The sequence below is a fragment of the Dicentrarchus labrax genome, unplaced genomic scaffold (genome assembly GCF_905237075.1).
Source record: "Dicentrarchus labrax unplaced genomic scaffold, dlabrax2021, whole genome shotgun sequence".
In the NCBI taxonomy this organism is placed as follows: domain Eukaryota; kingdom Metazoa; phylum Chordata; class Actinopteri; family Moronidae; genus Dicentrarchus; species Dicentrarchus labrax.
In genome coordinates, this window is record NW_026136704.1 from 32309045 (window position 1) to 32330969 (window position 21925).

The 21925-nt window shown below is 38.8% G+C and overlaps 1 protein-coding gene across 6 annotated transcripts; it reads right to left on the bottom strand.

Annotated features, from left to right (window-relative positions):
* Positions 1-1472: 1472 nt before the first annotated feature.
* On the bottom strand, positions 1473-19195 carry LOC127363113 (NACHT, LRR and PYD domains-containing protein 3). Of its 6 annotated transcripts, none has more exons than XM_051399593.1 (16): positions 19014-19195; positions 18906-18933; positions 18306-18372; positions 17213-17259; positions 16042-16155; positions 14672-14785; positions 11301-11367; positions 11015-11213; positions 8486-10280; positions 8205-8378; positions 7883-8056; positions 3939-4112; positions 3671-3844; positions 3399-3569; positions 3269-3315; positions 1473-2862 (listed from the first exon to the last, which is right to left on the bottom strand). In XM_051399593.1, exons 1-16 carry the CDS (start codon positions 19039-19041, stop codon positions 2309-2311), a joined length of 3927 nt encoding a protein of 1308 aa, XP_051255553.1. In that variant the 5' UTR covers positions 19042-19195; the 3' UTR covers positions 1473-2308. The 6 variants fall into 6 exon arrangements, with proteins under 6 accessions (XP_051255553.1, XP_051255552.1, XP_051255554.1 ...); XM_051399592.1 differs by having other exon boundaries at positions 17213-17317; positions 18274-18372; XM_051399594.1 differs by lacking the exon at positions 16042-16155 and having other exon boundaries at positions 17213-17317; positions 18274-18372.
* Between the last annotated feature and the right edge of the window lie 2730 nt (positions 19196-21925).

Genomic DNA, 21925 nt, shown 5'->3' on the forward strand with positions numbered 1-21925 from the left:
GCCCCAACATGGGGGAAGAAGGACTCTGCTGTAATCATCTTTTATAAAGTAAGTTCTCAACCTTTAAAGGCTCGTTAGCTCCTCCTCACGAGGACCTGTAGAGTAAACCATCGAGCCCCCCCCCCCCCAACCTTGTTCAAGGCTTAGAGAGATACAACTCTCAGATATTTCCACCAAAATGAAACTGAAAGATTAGAGAGAAACAAAGTCCAAAAACATAGTCTGAAAATGTATCAGAACCTCTTAATCATCTCATGACCTGCTGGTCGGAGGAGTACTGAATGTTTTATTCATGTTGATTTATGTTTTATATGTCAGTGTCTTCATGTTTATGGGTTGTATTTAATAAATACGTTATACCATCATCCTCCTGTGTTGTATTCATTTATAGTTTAAGAAATGATGATTATGTGTGTTATATGTTATTTTTTATTGTCATGGCTTCTATTCTGCTCTTATTATTTTATTACTTTATTTTTATATTTAATTACATTTTGTGTATCACAGAAGCACTTTGTAAACTCTGTTTTTAAAAGGTGATATATAAATAGAATTATTGTTATAACTGTCATTATTATTATATTATTTTCTATATTTTCGTAATCATTTGTTTTATAATATTAATCATAATAATAATATAGTATTATATTAACTGTAATACAGTATTATCAGTATAGTGATATAATAGTAATTTATTATTATTATTATTTGATTTGTAATTTTTTATCTTCTATTATTAATAGATAATAGTTTTATTTATTTATTTTTCTTTATTAATATTAATAATGGTTTTATTAATATTAATATGGTGTTCTTAATTAATTATTTAATTTTTTATTCATCCTTTATATAATAATAATAATAATATAATTAACCTAATAATAATAATAATAATAATACAACTTTTGTGATAGATTATTATTTTAATTTGCATTTGATTTATCCTTTATATAATAATAATTATTATTGGTATTATTATTATTATTATTATTATTATTTAGACTTTAAAGTTGTCTTGTTTGGTTTTGTCCCTTTTTAATACATATTATTATTAGTAGTAGTTAAATTAGTTACATTAGTGACAGTAGTTACAGTAGTTACAGTAGTTACAGTAGTTATAGTATTAGTATTTCTGAGGGGGACTTTATTGTGGTTATGTGATGTTCATCTTGTAAATAAAGTTTGCTGGATACATATAATCAAAACAGGATTTTCTTTTAGACTGTTGGTTGGACAGAACGAGACATTTGAAGACATCACCTTTAACTCTATTTTTCCCTTTTTATAAATGATTAAAATAACTTTGTGTTTGAGTTGTTTGTGGGGTTTTGTCAGTGAAGGATCTTGTAAATAAAGTTTGTTGTTATTCGTACAAATTAAAGTGTTGCAGACTGTGATTTCTTACCACACTATGGGGCTCTATAGTCAGTACATCAGCCTGTTTGTCACACACAGTATGAAGAGTCCATGAGTTGCACAGAAAGCCCTTTAATAACAGAGCCTTGAGATCATAATCAGAGCAACACAGTACAACAATCTCTCAAAATAAAGAGCCAGTCATTAGTCAGCAACACTTTAACCACCAATTGTGGATTCAACATCACATTAAAGAACAGAGGATGTGAAAGTTGAGTAAATGAGCATGGCACAAATGTTGTGAACCACCTTCTGTAAATACCAAAGATGGGGCCACGTCATTGTTTTTATTAGTATCAAAGTCTTTGCACGCAAGTCCCAAGTCCTACACTTTGAGTTTCAAGTCCTAAATCATAACACGACCACTTCATTTTTGTATCTGAACAAAATTATACAAAATAATGTTAGTACTTAAAGCTGCAGTAGGTAAATCGCTGAAACGTTCACTGTATCCTGATAATCTGTGACCAAATCAGTTTCCTCTGGCTCCCCCTAGTGCGTAAAATAAAAAGTTATAAAAATAAAAAATATCCTCTGTCATATAGCTGTGTTGGCAAATAAAAATAAAAAAGGGCACCAGCATGCAGTGATGCATTTATGGTGAACCAACTTTCCTGTGAAAGGGCACTTCACCACATTTTATCCACTGAAAAAGAACCGTATAATGCACTTGAATCTTGTTTTGTCCACTGGACATTACATTTACATTTACATTACATTTTCTCCCCCTGGAAGGGCACTTTTGTGGCATATTTTTGAGTTTCACTGAGTCCACCTCTGGTTGGTATATATATTATCAAACAGTATATATGTACATGTACATGTGTATCAAACAAGCCTGTCAGCAGTGGTTGGTTAGCACTGACTTGCCATAGAGAGGTAACTCTCTTTCCTACAGCTCACACAAAGATACTGAGGAGCAAAACATCTCTTTAAACCAGAACCCAAAAGCTGGATAGAGAGGTTCAGTGAATGTGCAGTGGAAGGTGTGGAGGTGGAGCATTGTGTCAGAGGACACTCTGTAGAAGGACAGAATACCAGCATCCCAGTCCAGAAACACTCCAACTCTGCGAGAGACAGAGGGAGAAACCTCTACCTCGATTACTTTGTTATTGTGCCAGGCGGAGTATTTGTCGTCAGAGCAGACCAAGGTCCAGGACATGTTACTCCCTCCAAGCCAGCAGGCAATATAATTACCCTTTCTCATGATTCCTTTGTAAGTTACCCCTATAGAAACATATCTACGCCACTCAACCTCCCAGTAACAGCGTCCAGTCAGACCATTTCTACACAGCACCTGGGTCCAGTGATTAAACCTCTCTGGTTCAGCATACAAATATTCATCTGGCTTTTTCCGATGTATTAGCCCCTTCACCACCCTGTTGTCTTCAGACAGATCAATGTCAAGATGGGCTGTGTCTGGGTTCATTGTGAGATAGCAGGCATCTGGTGAGAAAAATACCAAGTGAATAAAGTTGCTGTGATATGTTTCTAAGGGCCTGTCTACACAGGACACATTTCAGCTGTTTTTAAGTTCATCGTCCATCCAGATAATATCTATTCAGCAGTCTACCTAGGATACATGATGGCTTTTCTCACACTACTAGAATGGATGTAAATGCAACCTGAAGCATATTTTTCTATTTTCAGCTGTTTTCAAGACTGATCAAAGAATAGATACTGACACATTTTCTTGTAATTATTACACTTCATTTCTCAAGTTCAGTTAACTTTAATCAGTTGGTTTTGTATTTTCACAACTTGTGATGATGACAATGTGATGACGCTAAACTATTCAACTGTAGTTATACTGTAGATGAAACAACTGAATAACAAACAATACAGTACTTACACTTCCTCAGAAGTGGTTTCAGCCTCTGGGCTCCTCCATTGTCTATCCTGAGGTGAGAGGTAAAGAATGTCAGATCAGCATATTCTATTATAGAAACATGAGCATGAAATGGGGGCAAGGGTCTCTATACCTGAGAATCTCCAGTCTGCAGAGTGGGTCCTGAAGTCTAGCAGACAGCTGCTTTACTCCTGAGTCTCCTGGATGATTGTAGCTCAGGTCAAGCTTTCTCAAACTGGTTTTGAAGCTCAGAGCTGAAGCCAGAGAAGCACAGCCTTTCTCTGTTACCTGACAGCCCGACAGACTACAAACAAACACACATAGCAAGTGTTATAGCAAGCAAACACCTTTCTAAGGTGCTAATGGTAGAACAATTGTCATCTGTGTAGTTTAAGGACTTGTGACCTGAGTGTTTTCAGTCGACAGTGAGGACTTCCCAGTTCAGTGGAGAGCTGCATCACCCCTGAATCCTGCAGGTCGTTGTTACTTAGATCAAGTTCTCTCAGACAAGAGGACTGAGAGTGGAGTGCTGAAGCCAGAACTCTGCAGCTTTCCTCTGACAAACCACAGCAACTCAACCTGAAGAAATCAAATTCAGTATGTTTTTAATCAGTGATTAAACTGGATAAACACGCCACCAACACAGAAGAAACACTGCATAACTTGAGCTGACCTGAGAGTTTCCAGTTTCCAGTTAAGACTCTGTAGACCAGCTGAGATTAGCCTCACTCCTGAATCCCTCACAACGTTGATACTCAGGTCCAGCTCTTGCAGACTGGACGAGCAGGAGCTGAGAACTGAAGACAAGAAGCCACAGCTTTTCTCTGACAGGCCGCAGTCAATCAGCCTGAAAGAATAAGAAATTCAATTATTAGTATCTTTTATTCAAAAACCAACTTTAATGCTAATTCTCAGTTTAAGTCGTAAGTGAGACTAAAAATCTCACAGGAAACCAAACTGTCCACAGTGTAACTTTAGTCATACCAATTGCCATCTCTTAAAAATTTAAAATTCTATAAGTTGAAGAAAATGTATTTTCTTTTTTAGTATTTAGGAGAAGGTGATGGTTGGAGAAGGTGCACTGGAATTTGAAGCTGTATGGAAGTCAGGGCAATGTTCAGGGCAGGATTGGATAAATACAAAATGGTATTGTCAGCATAGGATTATGTGAGAGCTCCCAGCAGCAAGAGCAACATTATTTATGTAGATCTTAAAAATGGATGAAAGTGTATGATCAATTAAAGTTTTACATTACATTTATTGTTAACATTTTGTAACTTTGTAGATATTCAAATTAAAATGTTGAAAATAATGTCACTATGTTGAAAGGTTTTGGGTGATGCAATGTTTTGCTCAAAACATAATTGACTAAAAAGACCACAACTAAAGTGCTGATACCAAATAGAGATGGAAGTAAATGGGAATGATTTCACCTACGAAATGGACGACTGTGCCATGTCCTCTTAGATGTGTTATGAAGGGTGAAGAGATCAGTTATTTGATGCCAAACCATGGTACAAGAATAAGCAAATAATGCTTTAGTCGCCTATGCCAGCTCCACATCTGGCTCAAGGGTTATTGTCAGAGATATTCCATTTGTTGACAATTTTGTCGCCATTTTATTTCGGCCTCAATTTTTTAAGCCGGACGGCCTCCATCCTTCACTGGAAGGCTCACGCTTCTTATCCACCAACACTGAACTGACTCTGTGCTCCTGTAAAGCCTTCATATCCTGACCTGCAATGAGTCCATTTAACTGTACCGCCCCAGACTCCTACAGTATTCCTGTCAGAATTATGCCTAGATTTAAAACCCACTACTCTATGCGCTCTGTCTCTTCTACTGCTGGTTACGGTTTACTGTGGTATTTCCCCTCCAGTTAAACCTCTTATCACAGTTGTCTGTGCCCTTCTGAATGCACAGTCTATGGCTAATAAATCCTTCATTCTCAATGATCTAATTACATACCATAAGCTTGATTTTCCTTATCTTACTGAAACCTGGCTAAAGCCTGGGGAGTGCTCCCCGCTAGTGGAGCTCTGCCCATCCAGTTACACATTTTTAAATTCAAAGGCTAACAGGCCGGGGTGGAGGAATTACAGTTGCCTTTAAAAAACATTTTACTTGTATTCCACAAAGCCTTGGCTCTTTTAACAGTTTTCAATTCAATTCAATTCAATTTTATTTGTATAGCGCCAATTCATAACAGAAGTTATCTCAGGACACTTTTCAAATAGAGCAGGTCTAGACCGAACTCTTTATAACATTAATTACAGAGACCCAACAGTACCACCATGAGCAAGACCTTGGAGACAAGGGCAAGGAAAAACTTCCTTTAAGAGGCAGAAACCTAGGACAGATCCTTCGGCTCTAGGTGGGTGGTCGTCTGCCTTGACCAGTTGGGGTGAAAGAGAGAGAGAGACAGAGAGAGAGAGAGAGAGAGAGAGAGAGAGAGAGAGAGAGAGAGAGAGATTTTGAAATCTTAACTTTTTAAATTGTGCGTGAAGACCCTATCTGCTTTATAATAATTTACCGCCCCCCCAATTCCAACTCCAGCAGTGGTTTCCTCACTGAATTCTCTGAGATACTGTCCTCTCTTGTGCTCACATTTGATGAGGCCATTATAGCTGGCGACTTTAACATTCATATTGATAAAACTTACAATCCATTTGTCACAGACTTCTTAAACATTTGTAAATCTTTTAACCTTGTGCAATACGTCTCTGGCCCTGCACATAACTGTGGGCACACCCTTGACTTAATTTTTACTCTGGATCTGTCTCTCATTTCCCTGATCATGCATGACTTTCTCTCTGACCACAAATGTATTACTTTTGATACACATTTTATGTATCTGCTTCACCATCCTAGAAACATATAATCCACTCTTGCATCTTTAATAATCAGTCAGCAGCCACATTTTGTGACACAGTTCCTACAACATTTTAAAAACCATCATCCCTGTCTTAGGTCCTAGCCTGCTTTCTATCATCAATTCCTCTCTCACATCAGGGTCCGTACCAGACCTTTTTAAAATCACCAGTGTTCAGCCACTTCTTAAAAACCCTTCTCTCAATCCAGACCAGTTAGAAAACTATAGACCTATCTCCAAACTTCCCTTTTTATCTAAAATCCTTGAAAAGATTGTCGCGGACCAGCTCCTGAAGCTGGTAGAAGGTTTTCGCCAAAAACATAGCACCGAGACAGCATTCTTCTTATTCTTCTCGATCTGACTGCAGTCTTTGATAACATCGATCATGCCATTTTACTTGATAGATTACAGAACTGGGTTGGCATTTCTGGTACAGCATTAAACTGGTTTCATTCCTATTTATCTTATAGAGTCTTTAATGTCTGCATTAATAATCATGTGTCCTCCTCTGCTCCCCTGCTGTGTGGTGTCCCTCAGGGGTCGGTTCTTGGTCCAGTTCTGTTTTCCCTGTATATGCTTCCTCTGTGTCATTTCTTCAGCCGCTTCCATGACATGTCATACCACTGTTATGCCAATGATACACAGATCTACTTCTCTGCGAAACCCAATAACCTGAATCAACTGTCATCTCTCCATGAGTGCTTAGCTGCCATCAAAGACTGAATGTCTCTTAATTTTCTCCACTTAAATCCTGACAAAACTGAGATCATTTTATTTGGCCCCGAAAAACTGCGGTTGATCAGTTTATTGGACCATTACACACAAATATCAAACCCACTGCTAAGAATCTGGGTATCATCTTCGACCAGTATATGACATTTAACCTTCATGTCACAAAACTTGTCCAGTCCTGTTTCCTGCTGCTACGAAATTTAGCAAAAATCAACAGATTCCTGTCCTCCAGTGATCTTGAACAATTAATTCATAGCTTCATTTTCTCCCATCTAGATTACTGTAACTCCCTCTACACGTGCCTCAGTCAAGCTTTGTTAAATCGTTTACAGTTAGTCTAAAATGCAGCCGCCATTTTTTTATAACCAGAACCAGCCGTCGGACCCACATTACTCCTGTTCTCGCATCCCTTCATTGGCTTCCTGTAAAATTCAGAATCAATTATAAGATCTTACTGATTATATATAAGGCACTTTATGACCCTGCCCCCAGTTACATTTTAGATCTCCTTGTTTCTCATTACAATCTTCGGCCACTTCGCTCCTCAAATCTAGGCCTTTTATCCATTCCCCGCTCTAACTATAAAACTAAACATTTGACACTTTGACATTTGCTGTTTTAGCCCCAACATTGTGGAACAGTCTTCACCAGTCACTCAGATTCACTGAATCTGTGGACTATTTTAAGTAGCTGATCAAAAGCCACCTCTACAGGCCTTTTTATAGATCTCCTTGTTTGTTTCCTCATCTGTTGTCTCTCTTTTAATTTATTCTTTCCCTCTTGTTTTGTCTTCCTTGTTTGTGTTTACATGCTCCATATGTTTGTTTTATTGGTTATGGTTATACTGTTATGTTTATCTGTTGTTTGTAAAGCACTTTGGATTTCTGGGTCAAAAAGGTGCTATATAAATAAAGCTTTACTTACTTACTTACTTGCTTACTTTAGGTTATGGTATAAAGTACATATTTGTGAGAAACATTTCTCCAAAATGCCCAAATGTAAATTGCTCTGACCTGAGAACTTCCAGTTTACAGAACGGACTGCCCAATCCAGCACAGAGCAGCTTCACTCCTGAATCCAGCAGGTTGTTGTGACTCAAGTTCAACCTTCTCAGACTGGAGGACTCTGAGCTGAGGACTGATGAGAGCTCCACACAGCATTCATTTGTGAGACGAGTTTGATTCAACCTAACAGTGAAATGAAACACTAAATTTTTAGGTGTTAAGCTTTCCAGACACCCCTATCAAACATTCATGATGTTCACAACCATGTTCTTAATTAAGTACATTTGGGCAGGGAACAGTTTAAGAGGTAAAGGATCAAAGTTTATCTAACCTCAAGGTTTCCAGTCTACAATTTGGACTCTTCAGTCCAGGACAGAGCAACATCACTCCTGAATCAAGCAGGTCGTTGTTACTCAGGTCTAGCTCTGTCAAACTACAGGCCTGGGAGCTGAGCATTGTTGCCAGGACTGTACAGCTTGTCTCTGACAGGTTACAGCCACTCAGCCTGAAAAAGAAAAATGAAGATAAAACATAACAGTGGAAAGGACAGTGGAGGTTCAGTGCATTTAAGTATGCTAAATCTATATAAATACAGTGTATATTTGTGCCTACAGAGATTTGTTAGATGATCTGATCACTGGCAGCAGCCTTCGAAAACCCTCCTCCGAAGCAGAGTATTTATTCAGGTCAAACACGTCAAGATCTTTTTCTGATGAGAGTAAGATGAAGACCAGAGCTGACCAGTGAGCAGGAGATAGATTATGTGGTGAGAAATGCCCTGAAAGCAGGTACTGTTGGATCTCCTCCACTAGAGAATGGTCCTTAAGCTCATTCAGGCAGTGGAACAGATTGATGCTTCTCTGTGGAGAGAGATTCTTCTTGATCATCTTCTTGATGTATTGGACTGCTTTCTGGTTTGTCTGTGAGTTACTTCCTTTAAGTGTTTGCAGACCTCGTAGAAGAGCCTGATTAGTTTTCAATGAAAGACCCAGCAGGAAGCGGAGGAAGAGGTCCAGGTGTCCATTTGGACTCTGCAAGGCCATGTCAACAGCACTCTGGTAGAGGTTTGGAGATGTATCCTTGAATAGGATCCATTTGGATCTTGACTTGGCCTCAGACAGTAGGTTGACTCCAGAGTTGATGAATGTCAGATGGACATGAAGAGCAGCCAGAAACTCCTGAACACTCAGATGGACGAAGCAGAAGACCTTGTCCTGGTACAGTCCACTCTCCTCTTTAAAGATCTGCGTGAGCACTCCTGAGTACACTGAGGCTGCTCTGATATTGATGCCACACTCTGTCAGGTCTGATTCATAGAAGATCAGGTTACCTTTCAGTAACTGCTCAAAGGCCAGTTTTCCCAGAGACAAAATCATCACCACAGTGTTTGGATTCCAGTGTGGATCTGTCTCAGCTCCTCCATCATACTTGATGTTCTTCAGTTTGGACTGAACCACCAGGAAGTGGATGTACATCTCAGTCAGGGTCTCAGGTAGCTCAACCCCCTTTCTGGTTTTCAACACATCCTCCAGAACTGTAGCAGTGATCCAGCAGAAGACGGGGATGTGGCACATGATGTAGAGGCTTCGGGATGTCACAAAGTGGGACTTGATTCGGCTTGTCAGCTTCTCATCTTTGAATCTCTTCCTGAAGTACTCCTCCTTCTGTGTATCATTGAACCCTCTGACCTCTGTCACCATGTCAACACACTCAGGAGGGATCTGATTGGCTGCTGCAGGTCGTGTGGTTATCCAGAGGTGAGCAGAGGGAAGCAGTTTCCCCCTGATGAGGTTTGTTAGTAGCACATCCACTGAGGTGGACTTTGTAGCATCAGTCAGGATTTTATTGTGAGCGAAATCCAAGGGAAGTCGACACTCATCCAGACCATCAAAGATGAACACAACCTGAAACTCTTCAAACCTGCATATTCCTGCTTCTTTGGTTTCAGTAAAGAAGTGATGAACAAGTTCCACCAAGCTGAACTTTTTCTTTTTCAACAAATTCAGCCCTCTGAAAGTGAATGGAAATGTGAACTGTATGTCCTGGTTGGCTTTGTCTTCAGCCCAGTCCAGAGTGAACTTCTGTGTTAAGACTGTTTTCCCAATGCCAGCCACTCCCTTTGTCATCACTGTTCTGATTGGTTTGTCTCTTCCAGGTGAGGGTTTAAAGATGTCTTCACATCTGATTGTTGTTTCTGCTGCGGCTGCTTTCCTGGATGCTGTTTCAATCTGTCTGATCTCATGTTCATCATTAACTTCTCCAGTCCCTCCCTCTGCGATGAAGAGCTCTGTGTAGATCTGGTTTAGAAGGGTTGGGTTTCCTCCTTTAGCAACTCCCTCGAACAAAAACTGGAACTTATTCTCCAGATTACATTTGAGTTTACGCTGACAGATGACTGCGTGAGTTTCTGTGGAAATAAAGAACAACATTGAGTGACAAACTCACTCTTCTTCCTCCAATTCATGTCTCTACTGTCCCTGAACCTGCTCTGTCTTCCCTAGAGTCAGAGGCCTAGTCAGAGCTGCTGTAAATCAGGTAGAGTAAATAGACCTACTACTGGCAACGGATAGTACAGTTAGCATGTGCAGCAGTGCACTTACATACTTTTGTCCTGCTTATGATTGTTTTTGTTTTTCTGCAACTATCCGACTAATAAAACTAATTGTTGACTATTAGGGGGCAGCCCGACAGATTTTCCTAAAATCCCCTAAAATTAAGTAAAATTAAATAATACCACTTATATGCCAAAATATTTAATTTCTGTGTTTATGTTAGTAACACATGAGTTAGCTATACATGTTATTAGCCGGTAGTCGTTAGCTGCGGTTGTCACAATGTGAAAGGTAGTTGAGGAAGCTTGTTTATTTTGTTTGGTGGATTAGGCTGCATAATGCAAGTGCTGGCAACATGCTGGATAGCCTTTTAGCTGGCTTAGCTAGGCTATCTGGATAGCTTGGCTATATTAGATGGTTGTCAAAGCCATCAACTCTTTTAAACATTCATGACTGCTTCTGCAGTTATAGTTTTTTTTTCAACAAGAATTATGTAGATTTGGGACTTGCTCATTTACTGTTTGATATAGATATATATAGGCCCCTGTGCCTTCCCCATGTTATCCATTTTCTAAATAAAGTGTCTTACTGCGCTGCAGAGAATTGGCCAGTTCCTCCTCCTTCATTCCCCTCAGGAAGTGCATTGTGATCTCCAGGAACGACGCTCTGCTATCCTTACTGTCTCCCATCTCCTCATCCTCTAAACAATCTGGGAAATCTGGACTCAGAACCCTCTGAATCCTCTTCAGCTCGTTCTTCACGAAGGTAACAATGTTCTCTTCAAGCAACTACAACAGAAAATTATACACATTTCTCACTAAAGTTAATAATGAGTTGACAACAATCCATAGTTTAAACAGTAGGAATTCACATACTATAAATATGGACACCAGGTCTGGTTGATGTTTCTGGTCCGACTGAACACCTTCAGACTCTCTGTCTCTGTGGAGAGGATACAAGTGCATTATCCTGCTTATACCATGGTCACTTAAAGTTCATTAATTTATATTTTCATGAATTTTGCAGTTTTTTACAAGCCATAACTCAGTTTTCCTGGTAATACCTGAGGGTTTGGCCTAGACCTAGAAGAGTCATTACCATCCCATAACGTTCTGATGCAATGGAAAAATGGTTCACCACTCCAGTAAATAGGATGCACATTAGATACAGCTTGGCAACGTGAGTTATTTCTAGTTCCCTTCACTCATAGAGTGCTTTAGCTCAGCTATGTTAAGCTATGAGCCTGAAAACTGGCAGTCGACAAATGGCAAATATAATTTGACAGTAGGTTTAATAACAAAATTAGCTGGCCATGTCTCCATCAATATCAAAATTTTCATGAATGATAGGCCATGTGTACTGACGGCTGCAGCCTGAAGTAACCAGTTGAATAGAGTTCAAAGAGGCCGTGTAGGGGCTCATATTGTTGCTATTATATGAATGAAGCACAACACTGGTGTATGCACTGTATCTACAGCATTGACCTATGCCGTGTATCTACAGCACTGACCTATACCCTGTATGTACAGCACTAAGCTTTGCTCTTTATCTACAGCTCTGACCTCTGTAACTTTGGTGCGTGTGGAGCTATTGTAAGTAGAATCGTATGAAATGTTAAACACACATACAACATTCCCTAAACATTCCCTCCCTAAAAGTACACCTTAGATGTATCTACACCTTCAAACATTTGCTAACCAGTTAAAGACAAACAATGAGTGATACCCTAACACAAACCTATACGTCTTGTTCGGCTTCTTCTGAATATGCTATACCGATTTTGGTGAAGATTAGAATAGCAAAATGCCTTTACTAAAAAATTCTAAATGTTATTAAGGCGCAAATGGGCAACAAAAATGTTTTACTACCAGTATTTCATTAGTTATTTATAACGTATAAAATGCTTAATATCTGACCACATGGTGGTGCTATTATTCTATTTTCTATTTATTCTTAATATAGGCTATTTATTTAGATTTATCAGAGTTTTGGAATGCACCCACTCTCCCACCCCCTTGAACCCTCGCCTCATCCCCCTCTACCAATCACCTCACAGGTGGGGACTGTCACCCCCCCAATCACTGCCACAACAAACCCGGTCATCACAAGATGCCAGGTGAGACGGCAGCTCACCCGGATAAACAAGGCCAGAGGTTCCCGACGACGTCAACCCGAGAGTCCTGAAAGTGTGCGCAGAGCAACTGGCAGGAGTGTTCCAGCATCTGTTTGACCTCTCCCTGAGGTTTAAGAAGGTGCCAAAGATCTGGAAGACTTCCTGCTTAGTTCCTGTTCCCAAAAAAGGAAGACCCAGCGCTTTCAATGACTTCAGGCCTGTAGCCTTAACGTCATATGTTATGAAGACCTTTGAGAGACTGTTTCTGCATCACCGCAGACCCCTGGTATGCAATTGCCTGGACCCTCTGCAGTTAGCGTACCAGGCCGACATTGGCGTGGATAATGCCATCATCTACCTGCTTCACAGAGCTTACACCCACCTGGAGAAGTCACAGACCACCGTGAGGATCATGTTCTTCGACTTTTCCAGTGCCTTCGACACCATCAAACCTCTTCGGGTGCAGAAAAGCTCTCTGTGATGCAAGTGGACCAGGACCTCGTGGCCTGGATCACAGACTACCTCACTCACAGACCACAGTATATCAGACTGCACAGCTGCTTGTCAGATGTGGTAATGAGCAGCACTGGTACACCCCAAGGAACTGTACTGTCATCGTTCCTGTTCACCCTCTACACCTCCGACTTCTGCTCTAACTCTGGAGCGTGCCACCTACAGAAGTTCTCCGATGACTCCTCCATTGTCGGTAGTATCTCAGATGATAGGGAGGAGGAGTACAGAGACCTGATCCAGAACTTCATTGGATGGTGCGACAGGAACCACCTACAGCTCAACAGAGGAAAAACCAAAGAGCTGGTGGTGGACTTCCAGAGGAGCAAGAGGACCCCCCCCCTGTTGAGATTAGGAGGGAGAAGGTAGAGATGGTGGACACCTACAAGTTCCTGGGGGTGACACTCAACAATAAACTGGACTGGACGGATCACACTGAGGCCCTCTACAGGAAAGGACAGAGCAGGCTGTTCTTTCTGAGGAGGCTCAGGTCATTCAACATGTGCACTCGGCTACTACAGATGTTCTACCAGTCTGTAGTAGCTCAGTGTCCTCTTCTTTGTGGTGGTCTGTTGGGGGGCATTGGGACTTATGATGCCAACAAGCTGAGCAAGCTGGTGAGGAAGGCCAGCTCATTGGTTGGGATGGAGCTGGGCAGTGTGGAGCTGTGATTGAGAAGAGGATGAGAGAGAAGCTGAAAGCCATCATGGACAACCCCTCTCATCCTCTCTACACTGAGCTCAGGCAGCTCAGGAGCACTTTCAGCCACAGACTGACCCAGCCCCGAGCCTCGAAGCGGTTTGGAGGCTCGTCTGTATCATCTGCCATCAGACTCCACAACCCTACAGCACCCAGTACCTCCAACCCCCGCAGACAAAGACTGGTTTAAAACTCCTACCTACAACGCACAAACCTTTTGCACTATTTATATTTAATTTCCACTTTAGTAGTTTAGTAGCTTTAGTTTTAGTTTTTTAGTTTAGTCAAGTTGAATTTTCTGCTTATATTTTGCACTCCATGTCCTGCATAGTGTATATACTTTAATTTATAGTTTTATATCTTCTAATATTAATAATATTAGTAATATTTTTATTGTGATGTTCTTTGTTCTCCGTTTTTGCACTACTTTGCCCTATTGCTGCTGTGTTAACCCGAATTTCTCTTAAGGGGGATAAATAAAGGAATATCTTATCTTATCTTATCTTATCTTATCGTAAGCATATATAGTGTTTGAGATTTTGATGCTGGTATGTGATTCCCATTGATGAGCTATTCAAAACGACGTACGGAAGAAGAAAAAGAACAATAGACTAAATGAAGACAAAAGATAACAATTGTTTCGTAAAATAAAATAAATTAAGGTAATTATACAGATGGCGTTAAAAGCTATCCACAAGTTATGCGCAAGAGGTTACGGTACTTAAGACAGGATTAGGTCTGGAGAAATATTCATGGTGTGTCCATAGGGGAGCAGAAATATGTGCTGATTTAATAACAAACAATCACATTTATTAATATACTTGCATCGAAAAACTCCCAAATGAAGCTAACCATAAACCATTTTCTGGATGTGTAACTGTTAAACATAGAATCTGTGACAGTTAAATGTTAGTAACAGCTTACTTATGTCCAGAAGGAGGGTGTCCATCTTTGAATGTGAGAGGTTCGGCCTTTGAGCGGTCACTCTTCATGGACACACAGCTGGGTTCAGAGGACTCTGGTCTCTTCCGATGGATCCTGGGTGTCAGGTAAATGTAGTAAATGTTGTAAATGAGAAAAAATTGTTATTTATGTTACAGCAACATAAGAGACACTAAGCGCATTAAAAAACAGCTAAAGAATTATTTAAACTAGAATATTGGCAATTGCTGCAGAAAATGCGTGTGATAGCTGAAATCGCTTCTGGTGGCATAAATCTGAAGATACTTCCCATCATAATTGAATACTGTGTTCAAAATATTGGTCCAAAGAAGACAACGGTATAATTGCTTGCAGCAATAACACAATTAGTGTCAAATTATTGGACTTCACTAAAAAAAAAGTTAATATTAATAACAGAATTATTGTTGCTATTATATGAATCAAGCACTGCACTGAACTATGCCCTGTATCTACGGCACTGACCTCTGTCCTGTACCCTTCCTGCCCTCTGTAACTTACTTATTATTGTCAAATGGACTTAATCAAATATTTATTAAGTGTCTCTGAAAGAAAATTAGTGTCAAATTATTGGACTTCACTAAAAAAAAAGTTAATATTAATAACAGAATTATTGTTGCTATTATATGAATCAAGCACTACACTGAACTATGCCCTGTGTCTCCAGCACTGACCTCTGTCCTGTACCCTTCCTGCCCTCTGTAACTTACTTATTATTGTCAAATGGACTCAATCAATTATTTATAAAGTGTCTCTGAAAGAAAATTAGTGTCAAATTATTGGACTTCACTAAAACCTATGAAATAGTTAGTATTAATAATATCATTATTGTTACTATTGTATTAATCAAATAGACAGTACAGACCTCTGACCTGCATCTACAGCACAGTAAAATTGGCTTCATCCAAGAATCCCATTGAACACAAATATTTCTTCTACTCCTAATGTTTCATGAGTTATTAGTCAAAACATAACAGTCAGAAAAACATACAGAAGATTAAAAAGAATAATAAACTAAATGAAGACTGAAGATAACAATTGTTTCACTGTGTGTATAAAAAATAAAAAACAAAATAAATTAAGGAAATGATAGAGATGACATTAAAAGTTATGCACAAGAGGTTACAATACTCAAGACAGGATTAGGTCTAGAGAAATATTCATGGTGTGTCCATAGGGGAGCAGAAATATGTGCTGATTTAATAACAAACAATCACATTTATTAATATACTTGCATCGAAAAACTCCCAAATGAAGCTAACCATAAACCATTTTCTGGATGTGTAACTGTTAAACATAGAATCTGTGACAGTTAAATGTTAGTAACAGCTTACTTATGTCCAGAAGGAGGGTGTCCATCTTTGAATGTGAGAGGTTCGGCCTTTGAGCGGTCACTCTTCATGGACACACAGCTGGGTTCAGAGGACTCTGGTCTCTTCTGATGGATCCTGGGTGTCAGATAAATGTAGTAAATGTAGTAAATGAGAATTTTTTTTAAATTTATTTTACAGCAACATAAGAGACACTAAGCGCATTAAAAAAATAGTTAAAGAATTATTTAAACTAGAATATTGTCAATTGCTGAAGAAAATGCGTGTGATAGCTGAAATCGCTTCTGGTGGCATAAATCTGAAGATACTTCCCGTCATAATTAAATACTGTGTTCAAAATATTGGTCCAAAGAAGACAACGGTATAATTGCTTGCAGCAATAACACAATTAGTGTCAAATTATTGGACTTCACTAAAAAGTTAATATTAATAACAGAATTATTGTTGCTATTATGTGAATCAAGGACTGCATTGACCTATGCCCTGTATCTACGGCACTGAGTTATGCCCTGTATCTGCAGCACTGACCTCTGTCCTATACCCGTCCTGCCCTCTGTAACTTACTTATTATTGTCAAATGGACTCAATCAAATATTTATTAAGTGTTTCGGAAAGAAAATTAGTGTCAAATTATTGGACTTCACTAAAACCTATGAAATAGTTAATATTAATAATATCATTATTGTTACTATTGTATTAATCAAATAGACAGTACAGACCTCTGACCTGCATCTACAGCACAGTAAAATTTAACACAAATATTTCTTCTACTCCTAATGTTTCATGAGTTATTAACCAAAACATCACAGTCAAAAAAACATACAGAAGATGAAAAAGAATAATAAACTAAATGAAGACTGAAGATGACAATTGTTTCATTGTGTGTGTATACAAAATAAAAATAAAAAATAAAATAAAATAAAGAAATTAAAGAGATGATATTAAAAGTTATGCACAAGAGGTTACGGTACTTAAGACAGGATTAGGTCTGGAGAAATATTCATGGTGTGTCCATAGGGGAGCAGAAATATGTGCTGATTTAATAACAAACAATCACATTTATTAATATACTTGCATCAAAAAACTCCCAAATGAAGCTAACCATAAACCATTTTCTGGATGTGTAACTGTTAAACATAGAATCTCTGACAGTTAAATGTTAGTAACAGCTTACTTATGTCCAGAAGGAGGGTGTCCATCTTTGAATGTGAGAGGTTCGGCCTTTGAGCGGTCACTCTTCATGGACACACAGCTGGGTTGATCTGGTCCTTCCCGGATCCTAATATTAACACAGGATGAACAGGAAGGTGATATCAAGAGGGTAATATAAACCGCTGCAGCACAAATTTAGACACAGTGAATCTGTGAGTAATTAGAAGAGCGGAGTTTTAAACAGTAATGAACAGAAGATAAGATCAGATACAAATTTATTTATGTTACAGCGGCACAGAAGATTTTTTAAGCAAGCAAATCAGTTAAAATGTGTGTTAAAATATGTACATAACAGATCATTAAACTGATTTATTTTTTATTTTTAAAAATGTATCAAAAGGAATTTTTTTAAAATTTGACTTGGGTGGCCAGGCTTTTTTTAGGGGCACCACTCTAGATCCACCACTGCTTTCGACTATACAAGAGAATTATACAAATATTTGTGTGAAGAAATGCATAAACCTAGTAGTGAGAAGCACTTTTCAAATTCCTCCAGTGAGTCCTCATTGGCTAAAAGTACAACAGTTATTCTTAACAGCTCCCAGAGGGTTGCATTTTACCGCCACCTGGTGACGGTATTAAGAATTACCACGCATGAAGCTTCACAAAAACATTTAAATACATAACGTATGTGAATGACAGTCAGTGGTAGAAAAAGTATCCATATATTTAAAGTAAAAATATCAACACAACATCCCACATTCAAAACCTTCCTTAAGTAAAAAGCATAGTCACCTAAATGTATTTAATGTATCAGAAGTAAATGCTGTCATTATAAAGACAAACAGCCCCTCAGTTGCCCATATTTGTACATATCATGTTATTGGAGTATTATTCATGTGGAAGCAGCATTTTGCTGGTCTGATCAACAACAGTGTGTTATGGTTTATAAGAAGATCAAATAGCTAACAATAAAACAGTAAAAAGTAAATTTCCCACTGAAATATAGTAATACATAAACAGTCTCAGCAAACCTTTCCTAAACATACAAACGGGGACACGTAAATGTCAGTAACAGCTTACTTCTGTCCATCTTTGAATGTGAGGGGTTCGGCCTTTGAGCGGTCACTCTTCATGGACACACAGCTGGGTTCAGAGGACTCTGGTTTCTTCTGAGGGATCCTGAGAGAAACACAGGATGGACAAACAGTAATGATGGCTTTAAAAAGAGAGCAACCAGCATTTGTTCAAACACAAAACAAACTTTATTTTAATGCAGACTAGAATCTGTAGGACCCACCAGAGCTACACTCAATGTTCACTCTTGTTACTGTGTCAAATACTGTGGCAATATTATAAACCCACAGATAAGATGTTTGGATCTGACCTGTCAGATTATTGATGTGCCTCTTAATCCTAAATGATGTATTCTGAATATTTACTCACTTGATTTAGTAGTTTTTGTGTAATGTTTGTTTCTTGGAGGATAAACTGTGTATTTTTAATGCTCCGAAAACAATAGAGATTCTATAGAGATTACTTTTTGCTTGTTTATTTTTTCCTCTCTTAGTTTTCTAATTGTTCATCTTATGTTTGTTTGTTGTCGTTATAATATCTTCCTCCCTTCGTCTCTCTCTGTTTTGAGTCTCACTACAATCTCAATCGACCCATGATAAACATTAATGTGTGGAAACTGTAATCTAAACGGCAGTTACCTTTTCCTGTTGGAACATGCCGCTCCACCTGTGGGCAGATAGAAAGTCTGTTAGCTGTTAATGAACACGAGTGTCTTCAGAGCAACATTTAAACAGAATAAGTCTTACTTGAGTTTTTCCTGTTAATGTCTGTCATTGCAGCGGCTCTTTTGTGTCCTGACGAGGTCTCTCTGGTAAACAAGCTTCACATGATGATTAAAAGTCTCATCCTTAACCAGTAAATGAGCCCAGAGACGCTGCTTTCTGAGTCTGGTGTGTCTGCAGGCTTCACTTCATCAAACTCTGAACCAGTCGAACCAGTCGATGAGTCAGTGGAAGAGAAACCTCAGAGATCAACCTCAGGTGGAATTCGTCCTCAGCTACTACGTGAATATGGAGGACTGAAAGTGCCACAATTAAATAAATAAATACACCATTAAATAATTACTTAAATGTGTCATTAATTAATTAAAATTGGAATTAAATACATAAATGTGATATTAAATGTGTCATTAATTAATTCAAATACCGATTCATTTAATGTAAAATACATATATAATTATTTCACTATTTACATTTACATTTCATGGTCCTGCGTTGCAGTGCTTCATGAATTACTTAAAACTGTCAAACTCACCCATCAAACTCAGAGGGTGGGGCCAACGCGAATCTAGCCTGATCCATTGCTTTGGTCTGAAGTAGAGTGCCAGGAAGATCTTCATGAACTTTCTAGGGCAGAGGTCGCTAACAGGCGGACCCAGACACCGTCCTATGCGGACCCAGACACCGTCCTATGCGGACCCAGACCTATAATCAATTCATTATTGAGGATTCTAAATTTTGATGGGGAGCTTCTATTTTAACCAGCACAGCTTTTTTAGTCTTTACGGTATTTGTTTAGCAGATCAGGAAGCTCACAGACCAATTGCATGCTAGTTAAGCCATCCCACGTGATGCTGCTCAGCCAATCAAATCTGTTTAAACAGCGCGACTGAATACAGAGATGAGAGCGATGAGAGAGGAGAGACAGACAGAAAGAGAAGTCACAGATACATGGAGAGGAAACGGAGAGATGAGTGAGCGAGAGACAACAGAAGATTTATGGCGCTCTCTAAGAAGAGAAAAGTGGATAGAAAATCGAGCTTTTAATGGACAGATTCATTCACATTCATTCTTCCCACTGGGAGCACATAACCAGTGTGTCTCATGTTCAGAGACCGTGGCGCTGATTAAAAGTGCCAGTGTGAAACGCCACTATGAGACAAAACACAAAGTTTTCATCAAACACACCCACTCAAGTCTGAACAAGGTCACAGAAAATAAGCAGGCTCAGATCCCAATATGATCACTCCACCAGTATCCTGACCAGTGTTGGGAGTAACGGCGTTAAAGTGTAACGGTGTTTAAGTATAACGGCGTTACTAACGGCGTTATTTTTTCAGTAACGGAGTAATCTAATTAAGTACTTTTCCCATCGTTGTAACGCCGTTACCGTTACTGAGAATGTAAAGTGGCGTGTTACTTGCGTTACTACAATGTGGTGAATGAAGTGCAGCGGTGTCAGGCTTTCTGACAGCCACACATCAGCTGCCAGCAGAGGGCAGCGTGGTGATGATGATTGGCTGGGTGGGCGGATGCCAAGACAGAGACAATGGCGACGAGCCAGGGAAATTCAAAGGTAGCGATATCAAACTGGAAGTACCGACACTACTACTCGCTTACTGAAGTTAAAGGAAGAATGTTTATGTAACGTGTGTGAATTTTATTTTCAATATTTGTATTGATATTTTTTATTTCTATGCATATGGCCGGCTGCAATCTATTGAGTTCAAATAAATACCAAATGTTCTAAAATACTGTATATAGTGTTTTATTCTTTATTCAGTGATTATAAACATCTTTAACCTTATAGAAGATGTTACAGAATGTAATTATAGACCATAAAAATAATGTCACAGTTACTTTGCTGAGTAACTAATTACTTTTACAATGTGGTAACTGAGTTACAAATTACTTTTTGGGATAAGTAATTTGTAACTATAACTAATTACTTTTTTAAGTAAGATGACCAACACTGATCCTGACCCATTCATTCACTGCCCAACGAGGGAGAGAGGTTAGAGCTCGATTCTCTCACTGAACAACAGAAAGTGTGTAGAAAGATATAAAAGGGAAAGAAAGAGAAACTGTTCAATTGTAAAGATGTGTTGATATTCATTTATAAAATTTGTTGAGACTGTTAATCAAGATATGAAACAGTTAACAAAGAAAAAGGGAAACTCAAGCTGCTGCTACACTTTATTTTTCAAAGTTAAACACTTTATTTGTTAGACTTAGCAGAGGATGTGGAAGCAGGAGCTGCTGACCCAGAGCATGTAGCGAGTAAAGCAGAGGAACTTATTGAAGTTCTTGGAGTTATTTCCGCACTTTCTGACCGAGATATTGACCACAGAGTGACTGCAGATTTAGAAGAAGTAGTCCAATAGCGCCACCCAGTGTATTGGAATGTGTTCACTAGCTCTGCATCGATCCATTATCTGGAATTGATTTGTCTTGGCTTGATGCGCAGGGTAACCAATCAGGCGTTAGGTTCCGCCTACCAACTTTTGATGGGTGAGTTTGACAGTTTTAAGTAATTCATGAAGCACTGCAACGCAGGACCATGAAATGTAAATGTAAATAGTGAAATAATTATATATGTACTTTACATTAAATGAATCGGTATTTGAATTAATTAATGACACATTTAATATCACATTTATGTATTTAATTCCAATTTTAATTAATTAATGACACATTTAAGTAATTATTTAATGGTGTATTTATTTATTTAATTGTGGCACTTTCAGTCCTCCATACATGAAGAGATAAAAAGCTGAAGGTAATCAGTCAGATAAGGTAAAACCTCCCAAACATGAACTCAAACAAAGAGTAACTGTGCACAGGTTGCCTGGATGGCTCACCTGGTACCAAGAGTCCTGCTGCAGAAAAAACACTTTAATCACTTAAATATGAGGACAAAAAACACAACATAACATTAA

Excerpts from the sequence above, each read along its gene's own strand:
- LOC127363113 (XM_051399592.1), bottom strand. The coding sequence starts at position 19,041 with ATGACAGACATTAACAGGAAAAACTCAA. Across the intron at positions 17,318-18,273 it reads ACATTCAAAGATGGACAGAA|GATCCGGGAAGGACCAGATC; the intron begins GTAAGCTGTTAC and ends TGTTAATATTAG. Across the intron at positions 10,281-11,014 it reads GGCCAATTCTCTGCAGCGCA|AAACTCACGCAGTCATCTGT; the intron begins GTAAGACACTTT and ends TTATTTCCACAG.